The 17,280-nt window shown below is 30.7% G+C and overlaps 1 protein-coding gene across 3 annotated transcripts in view; it reads left to right on the forward strand.

Annotated features, from left to right (window-relative positions):
• Csmd3 (CUB and Sushi multiple domains 3) overlaps window positions 1-17,280 on the forward strand; it is a 1,110,517-nt gene that overhangs the window by 157,734 nt on the left and 935,503 nt on the right. For all 3 annotated transcript variants that reach the window (XM_026384530.2, XM_026384531.2, XM_026384532.2), the window contains exon 3: window positions 3,604-3,716. In XM_026384530.2, coding sequence (XP_026240315.2) covers window positions 3,604-3,716 — 113 coding nt within the window. The remainder of the gene's footprint in view (window positions 1-3,603; window positions 3,717-17,280) is intronic.

The following is a 17,280-nucleotide window of genomic DNA, read 5'->3' on the forward strand; positions in this document are numbered from 1 at the left end:
TAGAATAATGGTCTTAGAGTAATGGTCCCCCCAGTCCTTCTGAATCTGTCTATCACCTGGTATAAGGAACTCTGCAGGTGAAATGAAGGTTATAGATGCTAAAATACAGAGGTATTTGAATTATCCATTTAGGCATAATATAATTGCTTGAGCACTTAAAAGCAGAAATATTTCTTCACTTGGAGGCAGAAATTGCAGAATCAACAGGATAGAGATGAGGCAAAAAGAGAGGACAGAGATATTTGAAGAATAAAAATAACTTCCCTTGCTGACTCTGAAGATGGAGGAATAAATGCAGGCAATCTCTAGAAGGCAAAAATAATTTCAATTCAATGGGCAGCAAGAAGAAAGAGACTTTAATCCTACAATTGCATGAAACTGAATTCTGACACCAGTCTCATAAGCTTTGAAGACATAGCCAGAGCCTATAGCAAGCAATTCAACCCTTTAATTTTAGCCCTGTGAGACTCTAATCAGAGAATCAGCTAAGTTATGTTCTTCCTACAATTACATAACGGTGAGGTAATAACGAATGTTAAGTTTGCAGTAACTTGGGCCAGAAATAAAAAAAATAATACAACAATTATTTATAAGAGAATCAGGTACATAATAAAAATTTACAATATCTGGCCCATAAAACAACTTTCTATAAATTTCAAATATTAAATTAATGCTAAGAAATACGTTATCTTACTATAATGCAAATAAGATGTGCATTGGTAACAAAATATAAATATAGATAACCATATGCTCATAATTTAAGAGCTATACCTCTCACCATGGGCCAGAAAAGTTACAAATAAATTTGGAAAATGATTTTATTATGTACCTTGGAGGATGTAGTTTGTGTAGCAAGAAAAAGAAAATTAAAAATTTTAAATGCTTATGTATACTACAGTCTAGAGAAACTGATACAAAAATATGTAAGAGAAATGTGTTAAGAGGGGTATATTACAAGGATGTTGATGGAAACACATTATAAATAAGAAAAATGTGCATTATCAGTAGACTGAATTAACAAATGGTAGTGTGTGTGTGTGTGTGTGTGTGTGTGTGTGTGTGTGGATACACATACACAATGGATTCTTACACAGCAGTTATCCTCAAAATATGGTCCATAGATCCCTGAATGTCCTAAGACATCTTTAAGTGGTCTATAAGGCCAAACCATTTTCATACAATACTGAAATATCATTTGCCTTTTCCACTGTATTGACATTTATCTTCAAGGTACAAAAATAATGAAGGGTAAAACTGGTTGGTTATGCATGAGCAAAACCCATATAGCAGCTTCAAACTACACCTAGTCATTAGTCATATTTTTTATTCTACACACAGTACAGAAAAGAAAAAAAAACATCCAGTTGTACTTAAAAATATACTTGTTGAAGTGTGAGCAATTATTTATTTCATTAAATCTTTATAGTACTCTTTAATGACTAGTGTGACTAAACAGGAAATAGTCATAAAACTCTCAAAACATGATTGTTGTCTAAAGGAGAAACAGTTACACAATTGTTTAAATTGTCAGCAAAATAGCCACTATTTTCAGAGAACACAATTTTTACCCAAAATAAAGACTGAGAAGTAAGCTGTAGTAATTTGCACTTGGGTATTTGATACATATTTTCTCACATTGTATTTTCTCCAATAAAAATAAAGCCCTAGTTTGACATGTCAAGTTATGATTTATTGTCAATAACAAATCTAAACTTTGGAGAAAAAATAAGATGGAAAATTTTAGTCCAACATCAGTCTACCACTTAACCTTTACAGCTTCCTCACATTTAAATATTTCTGAAGAGATCAGTAGCAATACAAATAAATGTACCTGAGTAACTTAGCAAGACTCTTTCTTAAGATAAAAAAGGGTTGGGAATATAGCTTTGTGGTATTGACCCCAGGGGTCAATTCAAAAAACTGAAAAAAAAAAAACAGTGATTTTTTTAAAAAAAATATTGTGTCATGAAATATAATCTACATTTGGAAAAGCTCTATAACTTGGGGAACCATCATTTTCAATGACTGATGTATAATGGTTAAAAAATGCAAAAGTTAAAAAAATATATTACAATGGCAAAATGAACCAATGGATTTTAATGTTACAAAGTATTCATTGATAGGATTTTGAAGTCTACATTCAATTAACTTGTGATGCTTTTGCATAGAACTGAGAAAGAGTATCCACTTTTATTTGCAAAGGTATTAAAAGACTTCTTCTTCCAATTATGTATCTATGTGAGTCCAGATAATGTTCATATTTATCAACTAAAATTGGATATTGCAAAATATTGAACGACGTAAATATGAGAATCTGAGTGTTTTCTATTAAGCCAGATATTAGAATCACAAAAATTCAATGCTTTCTTCTCACTTTTGTTTTTGACATAGTTATTTCTTATTAAAATATCATTTACTTCAACATGTAATGGACTTATTCTGGATATTTACAAATTAAGCAATAAATTTACACTCATTTTTTTCTGCTTTGAATTTAATAGGGTAATGTTGATAGTCTATAAAATTTCTTTGGGGTTATCAATAATTTTTTAGAATGTAAGAAGACCTCAGAAAAAGAAACTTGAGGAAAAAAAATACAGCAATTAAAATATATAGTAATTTCAGTATGAATTCATCCTACCTATACAGTATTAGGTAAAAAAGCAAATATGTTAAAAATAGTATAATTTCATAGTATGTAATTTTTATACATTTTAATAAGTAAAATAATATAACAATTAGAAATTTAAAAAATGTTAAAAAAATCAAAATGCAATTCATGTAAAAGTCAAAAGTTTTATTTTTATTAGCTTTCAGAAAATTTAGATCTCATGTATATACATTTTTCTTTTAATATTTCTGTTGAACACTATAAAAACTTTCAATTGTAAAGCACTTTTCATATCATTCAAACTTGTATCTATATGCAATAAATTATTAGGAAAATAGGTAACACTAGAGGCAAAAATATAATGAGAATATTTGTTATATAAATATGTGAAATATTAACCAATGTCTAATTTTCAGCTATTCACTTAAATAGCACTTACTTTAATTTTAGGAAAAAGTGATAAAAGCAAATCCCTTTTTATTTGCAAGTATTTCAGTTTCAAGATTTTATATTTAGGTCATATCTTCCTTCATTCTAAAATTTAAATATTTTCCATCTCCCTTCTTTCTCTCCATATATAGATACATACATAGATAAATAGATATATAGCAATTAATATAATTTTAAACCATCAGAATAATTCACTTGACAAAAATTTCTTATAAATGCTGTGTTGTTAAAATTAATGACATAAAATACGATCATATATTCTCATAATTCCTCATTTCCAATTTTGAATTAATCAAGATTTCATATAGATGATATATGTGATAGATATTTTAAATATCAACACACACATGAGTACATAAATTAATGTATTTTCATATATAATTACAGTGATTACTTTTGATGAGTGTCTTCTAAATGTAATAAACACACCCATGTATTTTTGCATAAAGCTTAAGTGTTTAATAACATGACTGTTAATTCTCCTTACATTCTATTAGATAAAATGCCTATGTCACTGACAATTAATTCAATTTTGTTTTTAGGTTAACAGGATTCCATCTGCCACCACCAGTGACAAGTACCAAATCTGTGTTCTCACTACGTTTGACCAGTGATTTTGCGGTTAGCGCACATGGGTTTAAAGTATATTATGAAGGTAAGTGATGAAAATATAAAAAGAACCACTTCCCAGTGTAATGTAGACAAAACCAGAACTCTTCAAGAGTATCAGTGGAAGAAGAATCAACATGAAGGAGAAAGAATTCATATGGTTATCTCTAATATTGTCACAAGATTCACTTTCATTAATGCTAAATATAGTTAGTGGACTTTGCTGTTTCATATCACTCACTGTGTCTAAACATAGGAACATCTTGACCTTGAATTTTCTTGAGCTATGAGACCATGAATTACTACAGGGTTAGGCAGTAACAGAAAGGAATGGAATGTGAAAGTGAAAGAACTTAGGCCTGATTTGTGATCCAGGTATTCTAGAGATTACCTTATTCTTTGCTGTGCTGTGTCTCTCATAAAACTAAGCTCATAAAACTAAAGTTGTTTTTTATCCTTTTCCCCTGGAAGTTTAATACAAGCTTCTTTGGCATTGAAACTTGACCTGAACTGATTGAAACCCATTTATAGTCTTTATTTATGTCTCTTAATATAGACACTGACATGTTTCATTATGGAAATAACATTTGATGATGGAGTGGTGTCCCAGGCTGTGCTGAGGGTGTTAAAATATACAGAATCTACAACTTTTTATATGTGGAAAATTCTAATGGCAAAAAAAATATGTTCCTGAAGGCTTCAGATAGAAATGGACTTTTAATTTTTTTCTGTATGTGATTTACTGATAAATTTTACTTTTAATTTAGGAAAAAATCCTTGCTTAATCCCAGTAATATTATATCAAATTTCCACTCATCTCTCCAGGACCATATAATCAAAATTCACGTCACCAAACCTAACATTGCCATAAAGAGACATACAAATATAATGGAAGGTGCAGTTACTTAGTAACTTTCTTAATTTTTTGTTTTCCCCTTTATTTGGTATGCTGAGGATTAAAGTGCCCCCACTCAGGAGCAGTTACTTAAAGCACATAATTTAAAATACAGTCCATTTAATGGTCATATTCGAAAATAATCATAAATAAAATATAAATGATACAGTGTAAATTTTAACATTGTGCATCTGGGGACAGTTACAAACTAAGTCTCATTTTATGTAGTAATATATTTCTCATTAGAAAATACACACTTTCCTAAATAATTGCAGAAAAATATTTCTCAATTTAACATTAAAAATAATGTCATGGACAGTAGTTTTGAATGCTATTTTGTGCCTAGTACATGTATAATTTAGTCTACAAGGGGAGGATTGTTCTGAGTTACTTTCTCCATTATGATAATAATGACTTAATTTTCTAAGGTGTTTTCACAATTGTTGAGTAATTATTTTAAGGTTGGCAACTTAATTCATACATACTCATTACTATAACCACAAAGGTTTAAGTGTAATTTTGGCAATACTGAAGAAGTTAGTAATTTAATAATTTTCTACTAAGTGCTCTTTAAGTAGAAAACTTGTATTCATTAAAATATAAAGATAATTTAGGCTAGTTTATTCATTTGGAAAGCACTAAGTATATTGAAAATTTAGTAACATGGCATATGAATCATGATGTTGGCATGTTTTCTGGTTTGGTTGTCATGTTTCATGAGTTCATATTCAAACATATTTTTGTAGCTCCCTATTGTTACTAACATAAACAATATTAAATGTGTGCCCATCCATTTTGCTTTAGGGGAAATGTTTTATATATTTTCCTAAAATTTAAATGTATGTTTGGGATGTCCTAGCTTTAAATATAGGATACTAGCCACTCAGCTATTGAGGAATTGGCTTAGCATGCCACAGAATTATAAGATATCGGGTTCTGATGTATATATTTTATCATGTATATTAGGTTTACGTTGCTGCAAAAAAAAAACTACCCCAAATTTAGAAGCTCATCAGGCATGGTAGCACACACCTGTAATTTCACCTGCTCAGGAGGCTGAAGCAGCATGTTTATAAGTTCAAAGCCAGCCTCAGTGACTTAGTGAGGCCCTAAGCAACTAAGGGACACTCTGTCTCAAAAAAAAGGTGGGGGGCTAGGGGCTGGAGATATGGTTCAGTGGTTAAGCACCATTGGGTTCAATCTGTGATACAAAAAGAAAAAAAGTTCAAGATATACAACATATATCATAATTCTGTAAGTGAAAATCTTAGTTGTTTCTGCTGGATTATTTTATCAGTGTCTCATAAAGTTATAATAAAAATGTCAATAGTGTAAGCCCTTATCAGAATGCTTATATATCCTATTTCCTAGCTCATTCTGGTAGTTGGCAGCATCTAGCTCTTCGCATATATAGTACTGACATCCTTCTTTCCTGCTATCTATCACCTGGAGCCCACCCATAGCTTCTACAGGTCTCTTCTGTGTCCATGATCCCTGAATATCTGAGAACCAGCAACTAGTTGGTCCTTCTGAGAATGATATCTCTGATTTTTCTTTGTAATGCATCTGTACTTCAAGCACTTTCTTCCTTCTTCCCACACCTCTAACTCCAGGTAGAGATCTGTTGGTTTTAAGGATCCATGTGTTGAGCATGGCCCCATCTAAATAATAGAGGTTAATCTTCCTATCTTAAAGTTTTCAACCTTAATTATATCTGCAAAATCTCTTTTTCAATGTAAGTTGACATAAGTTCCATAAATGATCTTTTTTTTTTTTTTTTGGCTCAGGAGAAGGGTTGTCATTGGCCTACTGCATCATGTGCAAATCTATATAAAAATTTCCAGCAGAAGTAACTACACACTTACTAAGGCTTTATCCTTGGGTATTAGAATACATGAGGTTTCTATTTATCAGTGATGTTATGATTTCTCAAATTCCAACATTGGACTGCATGTATCATATTCATCTGAAGAATATACTGAAAAGTAGACAATAGATTTCTTATGTATCCTGAATCCAATCCTATAGTACAACCCAGAACTATGCATCATAATAAGAAACTGCTGATTCTTAGGTTTCCGAAAAGTATAAGTTCTATGTAGCTATCTTCTATCCTTAGAAGAGATTAAGACAAACCCAACCAATCTGTTATACAAAGAAGATAACTAAGAAAATATCTATTGAATCAGTATCACTATAAAGATATTTATTATGGACAAAATATTTAATTTAACTAAACTTCATTTTCTCATCTACAATATTGAAGTAATAACTCTCCTTACTTAGTGTGTGTATGTGTGTATTTCTGCATATGATTAATGATTTAATGTTTCAAATATGACAAGTCTTTGAGAAAAATATGTTAGTCTCACTTAAGGTCCTGTGCTGTAAATTCTATTGAATCTTTGATTTAAAGATAACTTCATAAACTGAAGTTAATTAAACTTGCAGAAGAACAGGAAAACTAAGAATCTGCTTGTACTTATTTGCTGTCAGCACTATGACGAAACACCACTGTGTATTCCAATTGCAAATCAATACTTTTATAAAGTACAAAATAATGCAATTAAATATTGTACCAATGTCAATTTGCTTAAGTTTTTACATGTTTACTCTTGATTTCTATTGTTATTTCATAGTGTACCAGTAAGAAATTTTTCACATAAGCACATTGATCCATGTACCAGTTCTTACATTTCCCTCCTTAAATGATTAAGTTATCCATAATGAACCATATATTTTCTATTTTTGTAAGACAAAAAAGAGCAATTCACAATATTGTTTTAAATTACTTTTCTGTGTACCCCATTATGCAATAAAGTTCTCTTTTCAGGTATTTTTATGTGAAATTCCACATAATATTTATTGATAGCAAATATCAGTATATTGATAACCCCTGGGGATTTTTTCTTACTAATTTAGGAATCACTTATTGTGGAAATAAAGTACAAAATACTTGGACTATATTGTAATTATTATATACTATACAAAATGATTATCTTATGCCTGATATAATGTATAATTCCAGTATATATCAGTTAAGCAATTTAATTAATAGGAACAGACTTGAAATAAATAAGAACATAGTCTTAAAAATCACTTGAAACACATAGCAATTGTATCATAGTGATTGTTGCATGTGCCATTAAGCAATGCTTATGACATATAACATAGTAATAACAAAATTCTCACCTTCAAAAAATTTGCTATTAAGATATTATTTTCACATTTAACTCAGAAACAAAAATTTGGCTAATAATGCTACTATTACATAATACTTTTTTGGTATATACTAATCACAGTGATTTCACATACACTCTCTCAAACTAGAAAATTATATAAAAATTGTAATAACCAAGAATTTTTAAAAAGTAGTTACCTGAGTTTGAAATTTTTATTTAAATGTCCTGGAGTTATAGCCTATATACATTTGGGAGACTTATTTCAGATCTAAGTATAACCTATGATTCCCTTTTTACATGAAAAATTCTAATCAAGTATATTAGTACAAAAAGGTATTGCTAAAATAAGAATAATCATAATATATATTAAAATATGAAGCAAAGAAGTTAAATATATATTCGTGCAGATATTTCAGGTCACCTATATATTCTATATCCTTTTAAAATATTAGACACAGAAAATAATAATTATACTATATGCTATTCTATTTAGTTATTGGTCACATGTTTGTTAAAAAATTATCCCTAAGAACATAAAATGAGCTTTTTAATTTTAGGAGTAATTTTCAACTCCTATGCTTTAAAATTTTAACTACAGTACCATGAAATTTAATAGAGAGCTTACAACTTAGAATCAAGTCAATTATGCTTCTAGCAAAACAATTGAGTTGCAGCAAGATGCTTATGTTATAAAATTATATATATCACATTGTTTATAGCAATAAAGGGAGGATAGGTTCATAAAATAAGTTAATGAATATAGATTCTTAAATACTTTAAAAATAAATGAGATTTCATATTTCAGAAACACAACACAAGGAACTACCATACATGCAAAGACTTTGTCTTTGACCTCTTGACAAATTAAAACAATTTGTCTTTAGGGTTCCATAGTCAACCTGGTTATCTATTGAAACATTTTAATACTAATGTGACCTTTGGTAATGTGTATGTTTGCTCTCTCTTTTAAGCAGTTGGAAGTATTAAAAAATCCAAGTTCAGAGAATGAGACAAATTTATCTGTTCTGTAAAGATCTTCTGTTAAAAGACACCATATTATAATGAACATGTGGATTTGGTTGTATGTACAGAAGAATTTATTAATTTTCAAGTAGTTATACATCTATTACATGCTTTTAATTACTTACTGTAGTAAGTAATTACTCTAGTCTTGTTTCTAGCTACGGTATCAAATTCTAAACTGCCTTAAACTTAATTCAGTCTCTCTCTTGTATTCAGGACACCCTGTGCACACTTCTTTTATGGCTTGATTACTTATCCTTCCAGATCTTGTGCAAACCTTAATCCCCTGTAGAAAGTCATTTATGGAATCCAAAATTGGTCTCATTACTAAAAGATCTTTCTCTGTGTACTCAGATGTGTCTACACCTTGCCACACAATACTTCTTCATTTTAGATTTTTGCCTCATATTAAGCTGTTGAGAACACTGAAAGTATTAAATACGACTTCTTCATTTTGTATACATGCCTCCTATTTTAGCACATTCCTGGCATACTAGAAACACTTACGAAATGCTTGTTAAAACTCAACTTTAAAAGGATTAAAACCCCAGTGAATGTCTTAAACAGAAGACATGGGATATATTTAATAACTTCAAATTTGTAATATGCATAGATTATTACATTAAATAGTTAAAAACTTTAGAAAAAAATATTGTTTAGTTTTTAAAATCCATAAGTGATACATACATATTATTTATACTTCTATAAATATATTATTTGCTTATAATCTTTTTCATAGATTAGTTTATTTATGAAGCAATTTAAAAATTAAAAATGCCCATAAAAAATAAAAGTGACAAATAAGAAATTGCAAAGCCCTGGTTCACTTAATCTGTGTCTTCATATGGCGAAGATGAGATCACATTAAAGGTTTTCTTTTATTCTTCAGAATAGAATGATTAAACAAAACAAAATGATAATTCCATTTCCTTTGAATTTTCTTCTTTTATGTATGTTTTTAAGCATGGCATGTGTGCCAACCAATATGAGTTGTAATTTTGATATGAGTGCTAGAATGTAGTTAATTGAGGAATTGATTAATTTAAAACTCTAATTATATGTCAAAGATATTTTGCTGTTTTCACACAAAGCTCGTATGTTATGATGGCTATTATAATTGATAGTACACAATTAGGGGTTTAAAAGAAAAGTATACTAGAGTTTGGTTTAAAATTGTTTTGCAAATTTCTTTATCTCTGTTCCCTACCAAATATAGTAATTCTAATGCTATCTGTCAGGTAATCCACTTTCAATTGGCAATAAGGAAAGAAATGACACTTTTCACATGTGCACTTTGTTCTTCTGGTACTAAAGTCAAAACCCTCATAGAGGTTGAGAGACAGGACAAAAACACAAGGCAGTTGTTCCAGTTCACTTGAAAAGAGGGCACAATGAAAGAACACCAAGTGTTGTGTAGAAATTAATTGAAAACTATTTGTTATAGGGAATACTTTAAGCAAATGCACAAAGAAAAATTCATAAGCATTTTCTTGATAATTATAAGGTCCCTGGATCAAAGTACAAACATCTTTATACAGACATTTTGGTAAGAAAAGGTAAGAACAAAAAACAAAAGATAACAATTTGTGCCAAACTATATCAAGTATTATTTCAGTAATTTTGAGAAAATACAATTATTAATTTCAGAGAGACAAAGAAATATCAGAAATCATTTACCTGTGTGTATATACTTTATATTTTCTATACGTACATATTGTTAAGAACTGTGAAGTTTCTGAGATTTTTTTTTCTGCTTCAAAGTTAACAAACCAATCTGCTTTAGTTCTATGGCAGAAGACATAATACACAAAACTATATTTAATCATGCTTAAAGGACTTTTTTACTTACACCAACAGAAATAGCCAGAGTACCAAAAATTGTGTTTTCAAAGCCTCAATTCCCACAAGCAGTGAAAAGAGGGCCAAGTAAGATTCCCCAACATGGTAGGCTGTAATGGGAGAGAGCAATTCTGAGCTTAGAGAACCAGAATCTTTTATATTAAAAAGTAAACACACTTGCCCTTTGGTCGGGACAGACATAATATTTCTTTATTGTCACTGAACAAAGGGAGTCAGCATCTCTGCTTACAAGATTTGAAAACATGAGAGATATATAGAGAATGGTTTCCCAATATATGTGTATCGTGTTCTACCACAACAGCACCTGGATTTGATGTATCTTACACAATTTTCAATAATCTTTGATAATGCCAAATTAAAGATTCCTTTAGATATTATTAAAGGAAGATTTTTCAAATGAATAAATGTTATCTAAAAATTTCAAGATTTTAGCGGTCATATTTACTACTGTTTAAAAAAGCACTTAAAGTGCAATAGTATTTTACATACACATTTGAATAACTTAGAAAATATCATTTAAAAATAATGAGTGTCATTGTTCCTTCATCCTATCTTTTATAATTTTGGATATGCTGAACTTTCTTTCTATAATGTGGAATATGCTTACTTCATCATGATTTCATAGGATTTCTCTATATACATTTACTACTAAGCTAGTCTCTCCTTTTATCTTCCTGCACTGTTTTTCTCTCTTTGTGTGTGTGTGTGGTTTTATAGCGGGGTAATATTAGATAATATGATGAGAGGAGTAGTATTTATCACAGCATAAATTCCAGATGAATATAAAAAAATGGAAGTATGTAATTCACAAAGAAACATAACAGAATATTATCAGATCATGGGAGACAAAAACATTATAACAGCAAAAGCGCAAAGGAAAATATGTCACTAAAGAATAGATTAATAGGACTGGGGCTGTAGCTCAGTGATAGAGGGCCTCCCTTGCATGTGTGAGGCACTGTGTTTGATCCTCAGCTCCACATAAAAATAAATAAAGATACTGTGCCAATCTTCAACTAAAAAAATATTTTATAAAAAGAATAAATTGGTAAACTAAAGTGTGAAATCTGCATAACATAATTTAAAAATTATTCTCATACTTAAAAGGAAAAGAAAATGAACATTTAATATTTGCAATCTATGGGACAGAATACACACACACACACACACACACACACCACTATTGCCTCTGATTTAAAGGTTGATACAAATTGAAAATTTACTAAGAAACTAAAGAGACCAAGAATATATGAAGAAAAGACTATCACACAAGAACTGTATCATTACTCATATCATTATGCTTAGAAATATTGTTAGTTTATGGATAAGGGCAGTTAATAAATTGATTTTCTTAAATTTAGTTCACATAATGAAGAAATGAGATTAGATCAAGGCAATTAAAAAGGATAAGTGTTCAGATGATGGATTTATCAACAAAGATTTTTGGATAGGTGTTGATTAAAGTGAGAAGAGAATTTATCTATTTATCTATACATTTTCTTATGAGTTAGAGAAAATTGAAAATATGAAAACAACAGATGTTATATTTTGATTTATATTGAATAAATCATAACCTTTTAATAATGTAAATCAGAATTTCCATTTTTTCCATGTAAACTTGTTGCTTTATTTTTCCATAATTTTTAAAGCAGTCCATCTGTGTGTTACTTCAAAGGCTTCACATTAATTTAAAGAATTAACCTGAAAGACAGTCAGATTATATTTCAGTTATTGTAGTGGCACCCCCTTTCTCCACAGAAAAGTCTTAACTGGGCTTCTCTAGAAATCTTCACCATGGCTGATTTGGGGACTATCAGCTAAAGAGTCTCTGCAAAAGAGTTTAATATAGATAAACTTCCTATTTTCATGTTGCCCTGTTTTACTTGGCCACTGGCTGGACACCCCCTTACTAGTTTCTCACAAACTTATAGTAGTTTGTAAAAATATATAAATAAGGCCTCTGGCCTTGAGCTTGGGCTTCACAGAGATGTCTACATTTCTAAGATAAGAGGAGTTTCCAATTGGGCTCATTGTAACAGCTGGCAGAGGGAGGAAACCAAGGGCAGAAGCTGCTCTCCCCTTCTCAGGTGTTGACCTTGAAGGGTTAACTTACCCAGAACAGTGAAAGAAAAAGCTGCTTTTATGTAAAATTCTGCAGACTTTGAACTTCTGAGCCCCTTCCCTTTCATGCTGGGGATAAAACTCTGAAGCTACCTGAACATGGGGTTCAGGGGATTGATTGATTACAGCAAAGGCTCTGCCCTCTGAACCTGGCAGCAGCCAAATAAAACTATTTCCTGCTATCTTCAGTGCCTTGCCTCCTTTGTCCCTACAACATTATCTTTAAATTTTTTTTAATTATGACTCTATATTATTTCAATTTGCTGTCTTGATTCTACCTGATAGGATTTTATAGAGTGGAAACTATGCTAACAATATTATTAACTCAAATCTTACATTTTTCCAGTAAACCATATATATCATTTCACCAGTAGCTATTCATAAGGCATTATAAATCACAGTCATCACATGAACTAAGTTACTAAATAGGTCAGATGAACTAAATTACCAAATATTATAATATGGTATTTTTCTTTGTTCCATCAAAAATTATCATTAAGATACCAATGTCTATCTGAAATTGGTAAATAAAATTCACCATAGTACAAGATTGGATAAAAACTCCTGTATACAACTCAGTGATAGTTTGCTTCCTTCTGTGTTTAAAAAGGTATGTCCAAAAATTATAGCAACATGGTTTTTAAAAAAATTCTAAATATTCTAAATATCCACATGAATTTTTAATATTTAACACCTATTTTAATTTTTCTGATAATGTATTTATTGAATAGTTATGTTGCTTAATTTACATTATTGTTGCTGCCTGAAAAAAAATCCTCACTTTTTATGCATGTTGTAGTACTACTGTATTAAGAAATCTTTATAATATTAATTTGCTATTGTTGGATCTAATCTTTCTAGAGATTTGAATGACTATTATGACCCTTAAAGGTTTCAGAAGCATTTTAGGGGAAATGTTTACAATATAAATAAACCAATAAGCCTTCAATTATATTAAAGGATTACATATCAGACAACATTACATCAAAAGTATAAAAGGAAAATATCACTATTTGGAAAATGTTAATCTTGTTTATTATAAAATTAGTTCTGTCTATTAGAAATATTTATTATGTATTTTAGAAATAATACTACGACGTGAATTGACCAAATGACTAGAAAATAATACATTTTATTGTTATAACTAATCAGTTAGCAATATTATATAGGTAAGCACATAATTTGTTAAGGAATTAACCTGAGAGACTATTAGATTACAATTTTTTTAGGGTTCCAGGATTGAAGGGAATGATTCTGATCCAATTCAGAATCCTACCTTGGAGTATATAGCTATTTATATATATGAAATTAGAAATGTGATACACACTAGGGCAGGTCAAACCCAGTACTTGTGAACTAAATTTTAAGGTGGAAGTTTATTTATTTGATCTGTAACATTGTTTCTGCAATTTTGTGTAGGGTCAATTTATTTTAAAAAAAATCTTACCCATTATTTCCCATAAAGCATGTTGTATTACCTCTGTTAGGGCAAACACAAAACAATAACAACAACAATGACAACAAAATCTCTCCTGACCCCTCATTACCTCTAGTTGTTGTTCCATCCCTCTTGGTGCCCCTTTTATAAAAAGTCCTCAACAAGTGATCTATATTTTCTGTGGCCATCTCTTTTCATTTCTAATCTCACCTCCTTGATTATATTTTCATTAGAACTTTGCCACTACCACTTAGTTATTTTCAAGGTCACCAATGGTAATACCATCTCCACATCAATTCTCAAATTACTTTTCCTCTCCTAGAAAGTTAAGGTATTCTTTCATCTCATCTTAATGAATTTTCTTTTTTCTTGCTTCCCAGGATGCTTTTTTTTATTTATTCACCTCTGATATACAATTTTTCTTTAGCCCCCTTAGTTAGGTTTTCCTGTTTTTAATATCTATAAATTTGACTAGCACAATGCTCATGGGGCCTCATCTCTATATGCACTCATGCTCCATCCACATGGGCCAATCTGCACCAACATTTGTTAAACATCCTTGATACACTGGGAAAATCTATTCATTTAGCTATTCTTATAAGACAAATCATCACAAAACCTCACAGTCATTCAAAACATCTTAATTGTTCAAGCTTCTGAGGGTGTTGGATGAGTCATTCTGTGATCTTGGCTGGATTCACTGATGTTTCTGAGTGTAGACTAATCTGATCAGCCTTTTTGTTAAAACTGAGGTAGTTTGGCGGTTCTCAAACTTCTTATATGCTAGCTAGATATTTTAAGCATAAGCATATTCTCATGTGCACAGAAGAGGTGGAAGCATAAGGAATTTTTTTTTAAAAAGGACACTTTTTCAAATCCTCAAATCATTAGCAAGAAAACAATGGTCCAATTACAAAATGGACCTAAATAGACATTTCTTGAAAGAAGACATACTATTAGCCAAAATATTTATAAAAAAAAAGTTCAACATCACTAACCATTAGGAAAATGCAAATGAAAACCACAGTGAGAAGTCACCCTATGCCCATTGGAATCACTATCAAAAAGACAAAAGATAAGTGTCAGTAGAGGTGTGGACAAAATGGAACTCTATGCACTCAGTTGAAATGAAGTTAGTACAGCCATTATGGAAAACAGTATGGAAAGCACTATGGAGATTCCTCAGGAAAATAAAAATTAAATTATCATATGATCTACTAATCCCACTTTATGGTATATATCCAAAGAAACTGAAATCAATGTATTGAAAAGATATCTGCATTTGATGTTCATTTCAGCATTATTCACAAAAAGATATGGAAACATCCTAGGTGTCTATCATCAAATGAAAGAATACAAAATTATTTACACACACACACACACACACACACACGCAAAATAATACTATTCAGCCTTAAGGAAAAAGTAAAATTCTCTCAAAACTTTTTAACTTCTCTACCTCTTTAAATCCTTATAGACTTAAAATTCAGTTCAAATATTTGATCTTCCATCTCCAGGATGTGATCTTTATCCTCCTAATTCAATTTTTTTATGTATCAATAAGTGTTCCAAGCAGCAGAATAAATAAAAGGAAGGAAGATGAGCAAATGGTCTCCCAGGAACATTTTCAAGATGCTGTGTCAAGATATTTCTGCTTGCTGGGCATGGTGGCACATGCCTGTAATTCCACTGGCTCCAGCTCTGGAGGCTGAAGCAGAAGGCTTGCAAGTTCAAAGCCAGCCTCAGCAACTTAGCAAGGCCTTAAAAAACTGAGCAAGACCCTGTTTCAAGATAATAATTAAAGAAAGAAAGAAGAAAGAAATAACTAGGGATGTTTCAGTGATTAAGCACAGCTGGATTCATTCCCTAGTATGTGTGTGTATGTGTGTGTGTGTGTGTAGGTATAAATACACACACACACACACACACACACACACACACACACACACACTAGCCAAAGTATAATCACACCAAGCTGGGCTACACTAGGTACTGAGAATATAATCTTTATTCTGGAGGTTAATGCACCCAGCTAAAAAATTTTTTATTGTGAATTAAAGACATAGAGGCTAATAGAGAAAAACAAGCAGTTTGTCATTGTGTCAGAATGAGAAATAGCACATATTCTTGCTCAACATACTTTTATAAAAACACTTTGATTGTAACAACAAAAATGGCATGAAACACAATCTTGTCTATTTGTTAATGCAATCCAAAATAAGTATTAAGCATTTACCATGGCACTTTGTGTTAGCAAATCTTAAATAAATCTCAGATATATATGATTTGGTGCAGAAAACAAACAAAAGCAACTAATATCCTAACAGCTTACGGGTATATTTCATATCATCTTTAGGTTGACACAAAATAATTATATAAGATGAATATTATTCTTTTGATTTTCAGATAAAAAATAAAAACAGCATAATTGAATTACTTACAGATGGCAGTGTGCTGGAGCCAGCTCAGAGAAGAGCAGAAGAGCAAATTGTGCACTTTGTCTTCTTTCCAAATACATTTAGAGACTATATGTTGACACCTTAAAATCAACTATGTTAGGAATATTTACACTATAGAAATCAGCAAAATTTAAAAAGCAGTACTGCTTTTTGTTTTTTTCCAGAGAGCTAGCTGTTACACATCTACAAGTCCAAGGGAGTAAATTGAAGGCTGACTGAAACTGAGGTCTTGCTCTCTGCCTTCTGCACTTCTTTCTCTTACATTAGTGTTAACAGGTCTTTCTACACAAATGTTCATAAGAAACACCTGGTGATCTTGCCAAAAAGTGCACATGGAGAATGTTGTTCAAGTTCCTGCATTTCTAACTGAATCCCAGCTGATACCAATTCTGCTATCCCAAGCACCACAAACCAATTGATACAAACATCTTTTATATTTTGTTTTAAAATTCTTAATGCTTGTTAAGTTATTCTAAAAATTCATCACTAAGCCACATTTTTTTGTGGTTTCAATAAGAACAGGAATTTATTTGATCTAAACCATCCTATTTTTCCTCACATAACATGGCTGAAGTTGACATTAATCACTCTTCATAGTTAGCAATAAAAATCAGCTCAAATGGGGTTTTTCA

Source organism: Urocitellus parryii, chromosome 7 (genome assembly GCF_045843805.1).
Source record: "Urocitellus parryii isolate mUroPar1 chromosome 7, mUroPar1.hap1, whole genome shotgun sequence".
Taxonomy (NCBI): Eukaryota; Metazoa; Chordata; class Mammalia; order Rodentia; family Sciuridae; genus Urocitellus; species Urocitellus parryii.